General features: G+C 29.2%; 1 protein-coding gene and 1 non-coding gene across 4 annotated transcripts; one reads left to right on the plus strand and one right to left on the minus strand.

The window, feature by feature from the left end:
• Positions 1-4,727: 4,727 nt before the first annotated feature.
• Positions 4,728-4,821, minus strand: TRNAY-GUA (transfer RNA tyrosine (anticodon GUA)). Its single transcript has 2 exons — positions 4,785-4,821; positions 4,728-4,763 (listed from the first exon to the last, which is right to left on the minus strand). It is a non-coding gene; the product is annotated as a tRNA-Tyr (tRNA).
• An 830-nt stretch (positions 4,822-5,651) lies between these two features.
• On the plus strand, positions 5,652-7,705 carry LOC120069894 (dof zinc finger protein DOF3.6-like). Of its 3 annotated transcripts, none has more exons than XM_039021722.2 (3): positions 5,652-5,903; positions 6,000-6,378; positions 7,164-7,705. In XM_039021722.2, exons 1-3 carry the CDS (start codon positions 5,841-5,843, stop codon positions 7,568-7,570), a joined length of 849 nt encoding a protein of 282 aa, XP_038877650.1. In that variant the 5' UTR covers positions 5,652-5,840; the 3' UTR covers positions 7,571-7,705. The 3 variants fall into 3 exon arrangements, with proteins under 3 accessions (XP_038877650.1, XP_038877651.1, XP_038877652.1); XM_039021723.2 differs by having other exon boundaries at positions 5,686-5,903; positions 7,173-7,705; XM_039021724.2 differs by having other exon boundaries at positions 5,686-5,903; positions 7,176-7,705.
• Positions 7,706-17,217: the final 9,512 nt, after the last annotated feature.

The raw sequence follows: 17,217 nt of genomic DNA on the forward strand, positions 1-17,217 counted from the left end.
AATTTAAATTTGGATGGTGGCGATGATAAATTAACCCAATGAGGTTATATAGTCGTGGGAATCAAGATAGCTGGTCCCCTAAGTGGTTTCTAGAAGATTAATACTGATGCCTCGTGGTTTGACAAAAAAAAGTTAAGTTAGTGGGTTGGAGTTGAGTGGTTCGTGACTCTCAAGGCTCTTCTATCTGTGCCAGATACAAATCTTTTGATCGAGAGTGGCTCATCAAAATGTTGGAAGGGGAGGTTATCTAGGTAAGATTATCATTTTTGTTGCATTTGAAAGGGGTGTTAAGCCATTCTTTGTGGGTAGAATTTGATTCGATGGAAATCATTTGTGCTTTCAACAAATCATCCATAGGCTTGACGTAAACTAAGAATGCAGTTGAAGATTTGCTCGAGATGATATTATTTTTGTTCATTGTAAGCATGATTGTAATTTTGTTGTACACTCTCTAGTACCTGGTGTTGTTTTTTATTTTGATCCATGAATTTGTCCCTAAGGATTTTATTGGAGATGCTTGTTGATATTCGTATTCTCTATTCTCAATGAAGATCTTAGGCTCTAGGTAACCATTTGATTTCTTTATTTTCGTTTTTGAAAATTAAACATATTCTAATTTTTTGAAAGCTACTTTTTTTTTAGTTCTAAAAAATTTCAATATTTTTGAAACCTATTAAAAGAAAAAGAAAAAACGACGACGACTAGAGAGAGTTGAAGAGATTAGGTTGCAAACCCTTTGACACAACAAACTTAACTTGGTTCACCACTATTGGGCCAAAGTGACTCTTACCAACAGACTCAAGCCCAATATTAAAGCTTAAAACCTCAGCCCATTTGAGTACCCATTTTGAATATATTTCTAATTCCAAAATTTCACACTTTTTACTATAGTTTTTATTTGGTATTGATACATTTCATTTTTAGTCATATGTGTTAATGTTATATTAATTAATTAAAAAATGAGACTAATTATACTTAAATTAATACTTTTTATCCATTTTATGGCACTATTAAAATTGATTAAAAAATTCACTATCATAATTATTTTAAATTAATTAACTGAATGTTAATAACAATGACCAATAGCCAATATTAGTAGAAAGTTAAAAGTGAAAGTGTGAAATCTAGAATCTTGGAGTAAATAGAAACTAAATTCAAAATTCAATAGTAAAAATCTAATACTTTAATTTGAAACCTAAAGACAAAACAAAACTCAAAATTTAAAGGTAAACATATAACAATATTTTGAAACATAAGGACTAAATGGATACTCTACTAAAAAACTTATAGCGTTGTTGAGGCAAAGAGTTGGTTACTATAGTTCTATATTATTATAGTTAGATTATAATAGTTTGTGTCTAAGGTATAGATTATTTTAGTTTGGATTATAATAATATGTGTTTGAGGTGTAAACTATTTTAATTTGAGAATGAAAAAATAAATATTGTAGCAAAGAGTAAAAAAATGATAAATGTAAAATAGTAAAAACTGTAACATATGAGAGTTTTGAAATTATATTGATGGTAACTAATTGGGGACTAAAAAACAATATTTACAGTAAAAAGGACGATTATTATAATCTTAATCCTTGCCCCAAACGTTCTATTAAGAACTAAAAAAGGCATTTTTCCAAAAAGAAAATAATATTAATCAAATATTAAATCCAAAGCAATCATTTTCCATATACATTAAAAAAATTATTATATTTATAATTTATTTTATTTATCGATTGTCGATTGATTGATTTATTTATATAGGTTTTGTATGTATTAGTGGTGGCCATGTGGTGGTACGTACGACCGAGCAGCTTTCCATAATGTACCCATGCAAAAATTAGAGGGAAAAAAAGAATATTTAGAATTTCATGTGTGGTGCAAATTAATTTATTTTTTTGTTTTTTTTTCCCTTGTAATATATTAAGAGACAATTGACCAATTTCTCTATAACCTAGAATTGTAAATTAAATTGATATTATAGCATGGAAAGTTTTTTTTTTTTTTATCCTAGCCCAAAAATTTCTATTTACTCTTTTTTAATAGTCTATGAACTTATAAATGTTCAACTTTTGGTTCATATATATTTTTTAGAAAATAATATGTGAATATGTTTCCAAAGTTTATAGTAAAAATATTAATAGAAAATAAAAAGTTTTTTAAAAAATCAACATTAATTAGCAATAGAGACTAAATTTAAGATTTATTAAAATTATAAGGACAACTAAAATTGAACGTTAATATGAGAATATGGAGACTAAAATTGAAGTTTCAAAATGGTATTTTAACTAAAATGTCACTTTACCCCAATACTTAACTAGTTAGAGATATATATACTTATATGTAGAGATGTCCATTTACGACCTTCGGGGACCCACTCTGAATGGGAGAAGAATCCCTAATTGAACGGAGAATGGGGAGGGAGCAAGGAGAATTAATTTCTCCCTGTTGACTCAACGGGGACAGGAACAGAGATTATATTCCCCGTCTCCATCTCGATTCCCCATCCCACCCCGATGAACAATATATAATAATAATAATAAAAAGAAAAGTATAAACTCATTTTCTGTAATTCTATTTACAGAAGGTATGTTTTCTTTTGTTTTTAATATATATTTATAATATGTGTGTCCATATATATATATATACATTACTTATTTATTTATTTATATAAAAACACTTTACAAAAATCATGCATAAAAAATTAGTCATTTTCTAATTTTTCATCCTAACTTTTTTATACTTTAATACATTTCGTAGATGGACTTTTTTACTCATGAGACCATGAATGTTCTAGTATTTAAATGAACGACTAGACTATGATATTATAATATTTTTAAATTTAACTTTTAGAAATTATATGATTAACTTATATTTTTTCACATATAATATTATTAGTTTTACTAGAACATTTATAATTTTTTTTAACGAAAATGTATTAGAAATAACTCATTTAATATATAAAATTTTATTTAGTTGAGAATAAACTTAAAAAATTTTTAAAATAAATAAATTTTTAAAAATGAAAAATTTTTCCTCACGGGGAATCCGATCCTTGCAAATTTCGCGTGGAGAATCCCACCCCGATCCACACGAAAAATTTCGTAGGGATGTGAAATGAAATAGGGAGACATTGATGGAGACGAGGAAGCCTTCTCCATCTCCGTCTCAATAGACATCTCTATTATACGTTTGGGTAAACATACGTTAAAAGAATTTAAGCCATATAAAACTCTACTTTTTGCTTCTTAATTACCATAAAATTTAAACAGAAATGAACAGAAGATAACTTTCATCCTCAATTGTTCTTAATTTATTACATATTTTCCTAAAATTATTATAGAATGTGAATAAGAACAAAATAAAGATGAATAAAAATATGAAATGAGACCCACAAGCATATACTTTTTTTGTATCCAAAATAAAATTAAACTTTGGGTTTTAATGTGAGACCCACAACTAAATAGGAAAAGAAAAACAAGAAAAAGAAAAGTATTGATGAAGCCTATAAAATGAAAGAAAGAAAAAAGCAAAAATAATGTTCCTTATTTTCAGAGGAATCTCACTCCCTTAAAATAGAAAAAAAAAATACATACAAAAATAAAATAAAATAAAATAAAAGAGAGAAAGAGAGGGGGCTTGATTCTCTTTAATGAAACAAAGATCCATGTAACATTATTACTTTTAAAATAATTAGTGTATTGAAAATTCAATAGAGAAACACTTGCAATAAAGTTTTTTTTTTTTGCTTATTATTAATTTGTCTGAAAAAATGACCCACATGACCCATGTGTGATAAAGGTTCATATGGTCAGGTCCATCACCTTTTGTAAGACCACCAAAGCCCTAAAGAGACACCCTTTAATTTTAAGTTTTATTATTATTATTATTATTATTATATACTACAAGTTTTTCAATTTTTTTCCATTAAAATTCTTAATGTTTCTCAAGTTAGTTGAAATAATTTTGGTCAAATCTTGACTTTTTTTTTATAAAAAAAAACTACATCTTAATTAGTTTTTTTAGAATTTTAGAAACCCTAAACCGAAAACTCACTCATTTTTATTAAAAAAACAAAACTTGTCTATACCTACCTTTGTTTAAATTGATTAGTAATGTTAATTTAATTTTAGTTTGAAATGACTTTCTAATGCTTAAAAAACAACCATCTATTTAAAATTTATCCCACAATATCCTATATTAGATGTTAGTTTATGGTCTTTTGCCATTAACTAGTAATGGCAAAGCTATTATGACAAGTTTCAACCAAATGATACATAAAGTTGGTATCTAGCTTAAGAATTGGATCAAACGGATGTTTGAGTTAGTCATTTCATAATCATTTCGTTTTCAATTTTAAGTTTTTAAATTTTATGGTTGTTTTTTTTTCAATTTTTTAGTTGTGGTTAGTCAAATTTTTTAAAAAAAAAAAATTGAAAAAATTTATTTTTTTAGTTTTTAAAATTTGATTTGATTTTTGAAAACATTAATAGAAAGTAGATAACAAAATATAAAAACTTATGGATGAAAGGTCATATACTTATAAGTTTAGTTTTTAATGGTAAAAATAAAATACAATTAGCGACATTATATAAAACAAGAACATGGTAATTTTGTGGGATTATAACAAGTATATATAGATATAACAGTAAAAATCAATTTATAAATTGTATGCTTCACACACCGTTAAGCTTAGCAGAAGTAAAGCTTGGTTTAAAAGAAGAAAAAAAGAAGTCCAACCCGCCGGATTCGAACCAGCGACCTAAGGATTATCTGACAGCGTTAAACCGACTACAGTCCTCCGCTCTACCAACTGAGCTAAGGTCGGCTTGTTGATAACAAATTCTTAATTTTATATATAATTCTTAAGCCTAAGGTTCCTAGACACCAATCTCCCTAATTGTCCAAAGATTATTCTCGAAGACTCATTATAACAAATTTGACCTTTTCGAATGATAAAAAAAAAAATTCGTCCTATTTTAATCATCGTCGAAGCATCGATAGAGCCTTATGAGAAAAGGACTATGCTGAATGCTAAAATGTATTAGTGTTGGGAGATCCACTTTTCTCGACGTGGTGTTGAGAGATCGTGGATCTCTTTAACACGTAATTCTAAGAAAAAAAGTATTGGGAGATCCACTTTCTCCTTATGCCAAGTGTCGAGATACATAGAGGAATTCTCTCGACGCTTTTTTTTTCCCTTAGAATATAGTTCTCCCTATGAAACTAGAGTCAAGATAAAGTACCTTCCTCGACATTTTTAAAAAATGGTGTTGGGAATGCTAGATTTCCTAATGGCCAAACTACCTTTGCAAGATAGGTGTTTTTCCTGATAAATTTTTATGTCCGTTGGGAAAAAAAAGTATCGGGAGATCTAGTTTTTCTTGTAGTGATTATAGAGTTCGTGTTAAGCTTAGTCAAAAAATAAGATGTAATTGGTGTTTTATGTTTGTCCATTTCCACTCATATAATTAGCATTCTTTCCTAAACTATTTACATAATATTGTCTTTTCTAATGTTTTTCATTCGAATTTAAAACATCAATAACCTTTAGGTCGAAGATTCGAACCCACCCTACTTAAAAAAAAAAAAAAAAAAAAATGTGTGTGTAGAATCACAAACTTATTCATTAAGAAACAATGGGTCTTCTCCATCATAACCCTAAAAAGCAATAATACAAAAAGAGAAAATTGGTGACATTTATAAAGTATAATGACATGAAACTTTCTCTCTCCCTTCTCTCTCTCTCTCTCTAAAATCCCATCAAACCTTTTACCAAAAAAAAAAAGAAAGAAAGAAAGAAAAAAAAAAAGAAAAAGAAAAAAGAAAAACTGAAGAACACACACAATGGTGTTTCCCTCCATCCCATCTAATTATCTTGATCCAACAACAACCCATCAATGGCAACGGGTAACCAATTTAGTTTCTTAGTTTCTTCACTGCAATTTCGTCTCTTTTTTCTAAAAAAATGTCTTCTTAATCTCAATATAGCTATTTTTTCAACAGCAAACAGCAAGCCATCAATCTGGAAGTAGTAGTATCATTGGAGGCAGCAATTTTCAGTTGATATCGCCGCCGCCGCCGCCGCCACCACCGCAAGTTCGGCCTGGGTCGATGGCGGAACGAGCCCGAATGGCGAACCTGCCGGTGCCGGAGACGGCGCTGAAGTGTCCAAGATGTGAATCAACAAACACAAAATTTTGTTACTTCAACAACTATAGCCTTTCTCAGCCCCGCCATTTCTGCAAGACCTGCCGCCGCTACTGGACCAGAGGCGGCGCTCTCAGAAGCGTCCCGGTCGGCGGCGGCTACCGCCGAAATAATAAGAGAAGCAAAAGTACCTCTAAATCTCCGGTTAACTCCCAAAGCCAACCTACTACTACTGGTACTTTTTTTTCCTTTTTTTCTTTTTTTAATCTAACAAATTATATTAGAACTGATGATGTTTTAAATTATTACTTAGATCTAAAAAGTTTAACTCTTTTAAATCACCATTTTGAATGCAATTTTTACTCCTTTAAAAAAAAATACTACCATGGGTCTCTATTTAATTTCCTATTTTTCACTTTCTAGACTAACTTTTAGAATCTAAGTGAAAATTGGGTAATAAAAAGAAATTAATTTTTTGTTTTTGAAAATCGATATGAACTCAATTTGACTTGCATACTTTCGATCAAGTTATATGTTCAAATTTTTCATCCCATATATTATCTTTTTGTTTTTTTTGACAATTTGTGGGATGCATAAATCGAACTTCTAACTTTGAGATTGATAATATAAACACTATGTTATTTGAGTTATGCTTATTTTGGTCTAAGAGTATATTGTTGAGCTAAAAAAGCTACAATCTTTTATTAAATCTTCTTTAATTTTCAAGTACTTTTTTTTTTCCCTAAAGTCTTCAACAATATGTGAAGGTGAAATTCAAACTTTTGTTAGTTTGGTCGAGATTATATTATTTAGCTCAAGATTCGACAATAAATGAGAAGTTCATACATATTTACTTATAAATATTGTAATATTTGTGATGTAATATTTTTAATTTGATAATTTATAGACTATGGGAAGTAAATATTTTGTAGGTTTTTTTTAACCTAATGAAACTATATATAAAAACTTTTATCAAATTAGCCACATATAATTTCAATTTCTTTTGATATAAACTTTCAGAGCTTTCAGCAGGAGAAGCAATGAGATTAAATTACAATAATGCCATTTCCACACCAAATGAAGGAGCTCTGGATTCAACTCATCATCCCATTGGGATAGCCAACTTTTTAGGGTTTGATCAAATTCAATGGCGACCACAGCTTCAACTTCACCAAACACATCCGTCTCCGTTGCTCGCAAATTCAGCTCGGTTGCTCGGAAATGGTGGCATCGACGCATCGTCAAGCTATAGCATTGTCGGACAGATTCAGAAAAAGATGGCCGAAACAACGACAAAAATGGAGGAAGATGGGCAACAAGTAGAGGTGAATGTGGGAAAGCCATTTTGGGGAGTTGTTGGAGGAAGTGATCATCGCCATTATTGGAGTGGTTTTAATCCTTCATCTTCTTCCCATTCACAAGTATGAGAGTTTCATGTTCTTGATATTATAAGCTTGGTTTTTTTTTTCTTTCTAATTTAAATTTTAGCAAAACTAGGGTTTCATGTTGAAGAACTATATTTTGAGTTAGTTTTTGAATGTGAAGAGGGGTGATTTTATTCATGTTTAATTTTCGTAAAGTCTAAAGTTTACATGTTACACATTTTACTCACAAAAGATCTCGAGCGTAGAACTTTTGTGAGGAGATGGAGATACTATAAATTCCTTTTGACAACGTTTTTGTTTCTTTTTTTTTTATTTAGTTTCTTATTCTTAATTTTAAAAAGAAGGAAAACAAAATTATGTTTGATTGTTAAATTTTTTTGTACTATGTTTTATATTTTAATTTTTATTGAATTTTTTTTTTAAAAAAATGTCTTTATTTTATTTATTTTTGAATTCAATAAATGACATAAAAATTTGAATTTCTGACCTTTGGATAGAGTTTACTTTTTTTACTAGTTGAGCTATATCATTCAAGTAGTTAAAAAAATCGAATTAGTTCAAGTCATGAGTCAAAATAAACAGATAATTGACATATATTACCTCCTTTAAAATTGGAGATTCAAATCTACCCTACTCTTTTTTTGTTGTACTAAAAAAAGTTAAGACTGGAAATATTTTTATAGTGGTCATTTGTTCACTAAAATTTAAAAATGGAAATTAAGAAAGTAATTTAAAAATTAAAGCAAATGAAATATCGATCAATTGTACTAAGAAAAATCCCAGGGAAGACTGCAAGGCGGTGACTCTCAGGAGTGGCAGGCTGTCATTTTTTAAAAATAGAAATGGGGGAAACAATTTGTATAAATTTTTTGGAACACTTCTATAAATATGTAGGTTATGTTTGGCCCACCGACTTCATAACTTTACCAACTTCAACAGTATATCGAAAAACTCAACATTCTCCTCTTTTTCTCTCTCTAATGTTTCTTAATTCTAGACTAAACCATAACTCTACATCCTAAACACAAATTTTCTAACACCAACATATTAACTTCAGGCTTTATAATTCAACTCAATGCTAACTTCGTAAAGATATGAAAAATTAAACATTATTAATTTACCTATCTCTAAAATTAGTTAAACCTAAAAGATAAAAAAACACGAAATGGAAATATTTCTATATGAGACACATTCTCAATCCTTTTCATGACACTATTACATTGATTAGTAGACAAAGAAGATAATCAAAGTTTTACTTTTACCTCCAAAATGATTGGAAATAAAGTTCTAATTAAGTCACATTTTTCAAGAAAAGCAGTAAATTCATCCAAATTAAACTCTCATTATATATGCTTGTGAAGGTTAATTTTCTTTTTAATCTGAAAAAGTTTAATGGCATACACCCTAGATAATTTCTTAATCAAACTTTTAATGACATAAAAAAAGACTTAATCATTACATTTTTTCAACTATCATGACTGAATTATTAGTTATTACAAACAAAACCATAATAATAATAGAAATCCTCAAAAGAGAATAACAAAAGAAATTATGTATAACAGTTGATTTTTAATTTTTTAAAATATAAATAAAGTAGTTGAATGTTCAATAATTAATATGGTCTAGCATTACCAACCTAAAGATATTTCAACTAGTTAAAATATATATTTTTGACAAAATGTCGGAAATTTAAATTTTCATCATGCACATGACCTTTTGGTCATAGATATATATCTCTTAACTAATTGAACTATATCAACCGAAAATCATTTAGGGGACGTTTAGAGCAAAAACTATCTAAGATTATAATAACCACATTTTGCTACAGTAAATACTATTTCAAAATCTCCTATTAACATCAATACTATTTCAAAACCTTCATTTACTATAGTATTTACGATTTGCTACAATTTTTACTATTATAAATTCATCATTTTTTTAATTTTTTGTTACCGTGTTTACTATTTCCTTCTCAAACTAAAATAGTTTACACCCCAAACACAAACTATTATAACCAAATTATAATAACTAACTCCTTATCCCAAACGCTCCCTTAAAATTAATGTTGGTTTACAATTGACCAAATCAAAGTTGATCTTAAGATTTTGTCACAATTATTTAATATACTCAATCTTGCTACTTTTTTTAGCTATTTTTGCAATGCTTACATGGTTTATAATTACAAATTTAGTTTTGATTTCTAAAGTTTTAAGATTATCCAATTAGTTTTTAATTTTGTTTTAAATCGTAATAAGTTTTTATCCTTACAATTTTCTATCTATTACGTCTTTAAATTTACGTCCTTTGACTTATTCGATATTCTATAAAATTTTTAAGTCTATACTAACCACGAAACTAAAAGTTTAGATTTTTATTAGAGATAGAATTCAAATTCATATCTAATAAATAAATAAATAAATAAATTTTTATAAACTTAAAATAAGACAAGATTTTATGAGACATATACAAAACTCATAGATATGAAATAATTTTAAAAGTATAGACCTTAATTTAACCTTTTGTAAATGATAGGTGTCATAATTATTTTATGTGTGAAACAAAAACAAGAAGAAAAGGAAAAAAGAGTCATAATTTTGAGGGGAAGAAAAGTATTTTTGCATTGATGTGATTTGTAATTAATGAATGGGTAACATAAAAGCCTAAAGTTTGTCAGGTTGAGTAAGACCAAAAGCATTCAAAAGTAGTAATCTTTAAAAAGCCACTGATTTTGGGCAAAAAACAATGCACCTAAAACTCTCTTTTTTTTTCTTTTGGGTTCAGTGCTTCAATCAAAACTCAGCTTCTCCTCATATTCATTTTTTGAAGATATATTTCCGATACCCTTATCTTTATGCATCATCCTATTTTTATTATACATATAAAAAATAAAAAAAAATCAAATTTTTTAAAATTTTGTAAAAATAATTAATATGCGGCAATAGTTGAAAATGTTGATATAGATATATGTAAATGAATGTTGCTCGAAATACACTCAGAGTTTTTTATTTTATTCTCATACATCTCTTTCTAATTTCTTCTAGTGATCTCTAGTTTTATCTTAAATTTAGAGAATATATAACTAATTATAATTATTAGGATAGTTAGATTCGATATTTCATTTCATGATTGTCGTATTAAAAAAAACAAAAGAAAAAAATACTAATTTTAATAATATTATTCATTGCTTATGTTAGTTAAAATGAATTGATTGCTATTATCAAATGACTTAATCCTTATTTTATTGTGCTTTCAATGGATTGATGATTGGTTTTGAATATGATTTATGAACACTAAAGTATTCATGTGAGTATGTATGCATTTCAAACCATATATGTTAAAAACAATTATTGAGTGAGAAAAAAAATTAAAGTACGAAAATAATAAATTAAAGGCAAAATAATTACTTTTTAAACGTTTGGAATGTATTTTATTTTGAGGTCTATATTTTCAAATATTTAAATTTAGTATATATTCTTTAAAAGATGTAAAATTAGTTTCCTACAAACCTTTTTGTCTAGGGATTTGGTAACAAATTTACATTGTGTGCAAAGTATTATTATTATTATTCGTTACTAACCCTAACTCCATACGCCAACGTTGATGACAAATTTTAAATTTATTAAAAAGTAGAATAACTAAGTACATGAATTAAAATGGTTATTTAATTATTAAGGTAAAAAATGAAAGCACGTAATAAAATAAAAGTTAAATTACAAATTTATTTCTGGACTTTAAAGTATGTAGTCTTGAAACTTTCAAAAGTATAATAGGTTCTTGAACCTTTAAGTTGGTGTCTAATATGCCATCAAACTTTAAAAATATTTAATAAATTCATAATTTTCAATTTTGTATCTAATAAATTCCTGGCACAATTCAAATTTTCAAACATCAATTGATTCACTTGATAGAATTTGAAATTTTATGCGTAATGAAATATATTTTTTATATTTTTGTGTCAAGTAGATTCATGGTTTTTAAATGTATCAAATAAGTCAAGAACCAACTAAATTTAAATTTAAAGTTTAGAGATAAAATAGATACAGATTTAAAACTTCAAAATAAACTTGTAATTTTTTGTCCTTAAACTTTATCATTTGTTTTTTTAACAAAATATCTCTATACTTTCAAAAGTTGAAATAATATTACTCCTAAAATTTTATAGACGTTTTAAAAATGCATTTGGAGTAGAAATTCTTTAAGATTTAGATATGAATTGAGATATAAAATGATATGACAATGACTTCAAATAAAAATAATGATTTCTACTCCAATGATAATTTTAAAACATTGATAAAAAAAATTAAAGAGTAATATAATAACTTTTAGGTTAAAATACTATTTGATCTTTATCCGTTGAAGTTTATTCAATTTTAAACTTTATACTTTTAATAAATCTTAAATTTAATATTTATGGTTAGTTTATCTTTTATTGTAAAAAAATTTATTTTATATTAGCAATTAAAATCATACGGTTGAAAATATATGAATTAAAATGAAATAAAGTTGAAAGTATGGGAAGTAAAATAATATTTGTGGTAGTTAAAATAAAGGCTTGGTTGGAAAGATATGGTGGGAGGTGGGAAGGTGGTCAAAAGAGAGGATATTTGTGTGGGATTGGGAAGAGAATGTCGGAGGACTTTTCACCCATATCGACGCGCCATAATGGGTTGTGCTTTACACGCATCACGAAAAGACAAAGCTCTCTTTTGTCAGTATCCTAACCTTTTTTTTTATTTCTTTTTTATATTTTTATTTTTTATAAAAATAATGTGGCCCTAATTTCATCAGCCTCACGCTCCATCCCACTGATTTGATCACTCACACACTACACGCGCTTTCATGCTAATCTTCTATCCCCTTTCAATTCTAGGTATTAAAGATTGAAGAAAATACATACAATAAATATATATATATATATATTGGTTCTTAAATTTTAAAATATTCATTTTAATCTATATATTTTCAATTTTTATTTATTTTAATTTTAGTTTCATTTTGATTCTTGAACTTTAAAAAAATAATCATTTTAACACCTTAAAAATAAAATAAAATGAAAATGAAAAGACCAAAATGAACCTTTCAAAAGTACATGAACCTAAATAAACCAAAACTAAAGTATAAAAGATCGAAAAGAACATTTTGAAAGTATGAGAACCTAAATAAATTTTTAAAAAAATAAAAAACAAAAAAAAAGTATAAAGACCGAAATAATATTTAACCATAATGGTTATGAAATTAAATTTTAAAAATAAAAAATAAAATTTAAATTAATCAACCCTTTGATTTGGTGGGGGTATAAAGGAGCTACTTTTTTTTAACTCTACCCATGATTACATAAATTTCTCTGCTTGTATTATCTGCATTTTTTTTAAATAATATTTTTAAAAAAATATAATGACAAAAATAGGGTTGGAGGAAAACTTTTTCTAATAATAGGTGTTTTAGAAAACTATTGACAAAATTGGGATAGTAAAATTGTGTATTGAGTACATGATTGTCATGTGACAACACTCGATACACGAGTACCATTTAATCCAGTCAACACCACGTCAACTGACTGGTTGACCGGTCAGACACAAACTCGTGGACTCGGTCCACGATTTACTTTTCTTTTTTTAAAAGTGTGTTGACTATTTTTTTTAATTATAGATGTATAACAATATTAAAACTTTTAAAAAATTCATGATATTAAAGAATATTTACAATTAATTCTTTAATTTACAATTTGAAAATGCAAGTTTACATAAAATTTAAAAACGACCCCCTGGTCCTTACCATGGGGTTGTCTTCGTGTCCCTCTAAATTAGGTTCACCCTGTTGTCACTGTCGTCTACGACGAATACGTCTTCGATCGATGTCAGCAACATTGAGTCGTCTTGTTTGTTGAATAATACCTTCTATATTGACCAATGTTTGCTGACATATTGAACCCAATTCTGGTAAGTTGTTCTGCACTAAATGTTGTTGAACATCGTCGATAAAATTATTCTATATAATAAAAAAAATATATATTAAACAATATTCAAATCATATATATAGAGAATGTCTGATTTTAAATCTCTTACCATGTAGTAATAGTAAGCGTCGTCAAGTGTGATAAATCGCCTCGTGATCGAATTGTACCAGGAAAAGTAGTCGTCTGATACAGTTGACCCATTTGATAATTCTCCCTGTGCACAACGATCATGTCGTCCATGCCAGTAGGATAGATATTCCGCATGGATTCGACGCCAGTCTTGGTCGTGCTTATCTCTCAAATCGATCCGGTATAATGCTGAGAGTGTATAGGACAACGAAGATATCGTTTATCGCAGACCGAACTGTCTCAACACACGTCTGGATGATGTCACCCTACTATATGAAAGCATATAAGAGGGTTAACGGTCAACCAGATGTCTTCACCATCACGACAATAATCAGGTAAGGATGACCAAATCCGTTGTGTGTATAGTGTCCAAATAATCTAACAAAAAAATAATAAGTATACATATAAAATGTTTTAAATATTCATTCATATATACATTTGCTACTTGATTATGCATCCGCATGTCGAATATTTTTCTGTACATGAGCAACATATTTGTTAACTGTTCAGAGGCAGCTAATACACCACTCCATCTAAAATTATAAAAAAAAATACAATTAATTTTTATTCTTACATAAAATGGTAACGAAATAAATATATAAATGAAATAATATTTGACACTAAGTGGACAATGATCTGGAGCCTGTAGCTAGACTTGTGGTGCTATAATTGGAAATCGATCATAAGCCCATACTTGCAATAGTATCAGTGGCCCCGTTATTTCCAATGTTTATTCATTGGAAGCCCGACAAAGTTCTCTATACAACCATGCAAGACATGCATCACTCTACGAGTATGTACCAACGTGCTTGAAATCAGACGATAGTGGGAGGAACATGAGATGCACTAGAATGTCTGACTTGTCAGCAAACAAAAATCCTTCAATAAGCTGTAGGATGTATGCTCGTGCATACCTACGTACGCTGATGTCGTCGGCATCGGGAGGTAATTCTGGAAACTAGGACGCCAACCAGGGGATACTCAATCTTGATCGGTAGAACACCTAAGAGCTCTTCACAAACGTTCTTCTAGTCATACTGTAGTGAACCTGTCAATGGTTGCCCATCCACTCGTAACCTAAATTGTATGGCAACATCCTGCAGTGTAATCATACATTCCCCACAAGGCAGGTGAAATGTGTGGGTTTCTGGTCTCCAACGCTCAACTAGAGTAGTAATAAGGTGTCGATCAAGTTGGATAAAACCAATTTGTGCAATCCAAGAAAATCTATCTGCTGAACATATGGAAAAATACAGTAATCAAATGGGATAACATGTTGTGCAGTTGCCTCCCTTCTCCGAAAACTCAACACTACAGTGGAAGAACTATCCTATACTGTTTGTGAACGATGCGTATTTTGTTGGTATAATTATACAAGATTAGAAGGACCAGACTCCATTACCTAAGAAGTTCAAATTATATTACATAATAAAATCCATGTATCTTTTATGTATAATGTAATTTGAATGTAACTTTTATGTCATTGATTTTATTATGTAATGTAATTTGAACTAATGAAACATGGTCCTTCTAATCCTGTACAATTATACCAACAAAATACACATCGTTCACAAATAGTGTGGGATAGTTCTTCTACTGTAGTGTTGAATTGTCGAAGAAGGGAGACGACTGCATAGCATACTATCCCATTTGATCACTGCATTATTCCATATGTTCAACAGACAGGTTTTCTTAGGGTTGCACAAAGTAGTTTTATCCAACTTGATTGACACCTTATTACTGCTCTAGTTGAGCGTTAGAGACCAGAAACCCACACATTTCACCTGCCTTGTTGGGAATGTACGATTACGCTGTAGGATGTTGCCATACAATTTAGGTTACGAGTGGACAGACAACCATTGATAGGTTCACTACAGTATGACTGGAAGAACGTTTGTGAAGAGCTCTTAGGCGAACTACCAGAGGATCTAAAGGGATCAAGATTGAGTATCCCTGGTTAGCGTCCTAGTTTCCAGAATTACCTCCCAATACTGACGACATCAGCATACGTAGGTATGCACGAGCATACATCCTACAACTTATTGTAAGATTTTTGTTTGCTGACAAGTCAGATATTCTAGTGCATCTCATGTTCCTCCCACTATTGTATGATTTCGAGCACGCTGGTACATACTCGTAGGGTGGTGCATGTCTTGCATGGTTGTATAGAGAACTTTGTCGAACTTCCAATGCACAAGCATGGGAAATAGTAGGGCCACTGATACTATGACAAGTATGGACTTATGATCGATTTCCAATTATAGCACCACAAGTCTAGCTACAGGTTTCAGATCATCGTCCATTTAATGCCAGATATTATTTCATTTATATATTTATTTCGTTATCATTTTATGTAAAAATATAAATTAATTGTATTTTTTTAATAATTTTAGATGGAATGGTGTATTAGCTGCCTCTGAACAGTCAACAAATATGTTACTCGTATACAGAAAAATATTTGACATGCTGATACACAATCAAGTAGCAAATGTATATATAAACGAATATTTAAAACATTTTATATGTATACTTATTATTTTTAGTTTTTTTTGTCAGATTATTTGGACGCTATACACACTACAGATTTGGTCATCCTTACTTGATTATTATCGTGATGGTAAAGACATCTGATTGACCGTTAGTCCATATAGTAGAGTGACATCATCCAAATCGTGTGTTGAAACAGTTCGATCTGCAACAAACGATACCTTCGTTGTCCTATACACTCCCAGCACTACACCAAATTGATTTGAGAAGTAAGCACGACTAAGACGAGCGTTGAATCCATGCAGAATATTTATCCTACTGGCATGGACGACATGATCGTTGTGCACAGGAAGAATTAACAAATGGGCTAACTGTATCAAACGACTATTTTTCTTGGTACAATTCGATCATGAGGCGATTTATCATACCTTACGACGCTTACTATTACTGCATAGTAAAAGATTTAAAATCAGACATTTTCCATATATATGATATGAATATTATTTAATATTTTTTTTATTGTACAAAATAATTTAACAATATTCAGTGCAGAACTTATCAGAATTAGGTTCAATGTGTCAGCAAACATTAAACATTGATCAACGTAAAAGATATTATTCAACAAACAAGACGACTTAATGTTGCTAACATCGATCGAAGACATATTCGTCGTAAACGATAGCGACAACAGAGTGAACCTAATTTAGAGGAACACGAAGACAACCCCATGAGGGGTAAGGGCCAGAGGGTCGTTTTTAAATTTCATGTAAACTTCATTTTCAATTGTAAATTAAAGAACTAATTGTAAATATTCTTTAATATCATGACATTTTTTTTAATGAGTGCAAGATGTTTTTATTGTAGATTAAATATATAATTAAATTTAATAATGAAGGAATTTGTGGACCAATTCCTAAAGATTTAATATTGTTGTACATCTACAACTAAAAAAAATAGTCAATACACTTTTAAAAAATAAAAAAAATAAAAAAAAAAGCAAATCGTGGACCGGGTCCACAAGTTTACATCTGATCAGTCAACCAGTCAGCCGACGTGGTGCTGACTGGATTAAACGATACTCATGTACCAGGTACACGAGTTTGCCACATAACAATCG

This window comes from Benincasa hispida, chromosome 3 (assembly GCF_027475165.1).
Source record: "Benincasa hispida cultivar pf3 chromosome 3, pf3_genome.v1.1, whole genome shotgun sequence".
Classification (NCBI taxonomy): Eukaryota; Viridiplantae; Streptophyta; class Magnoliopsida; order Cucurbitales; family Cucurbitaceae; genus Benincasa; species Benincasa hispida.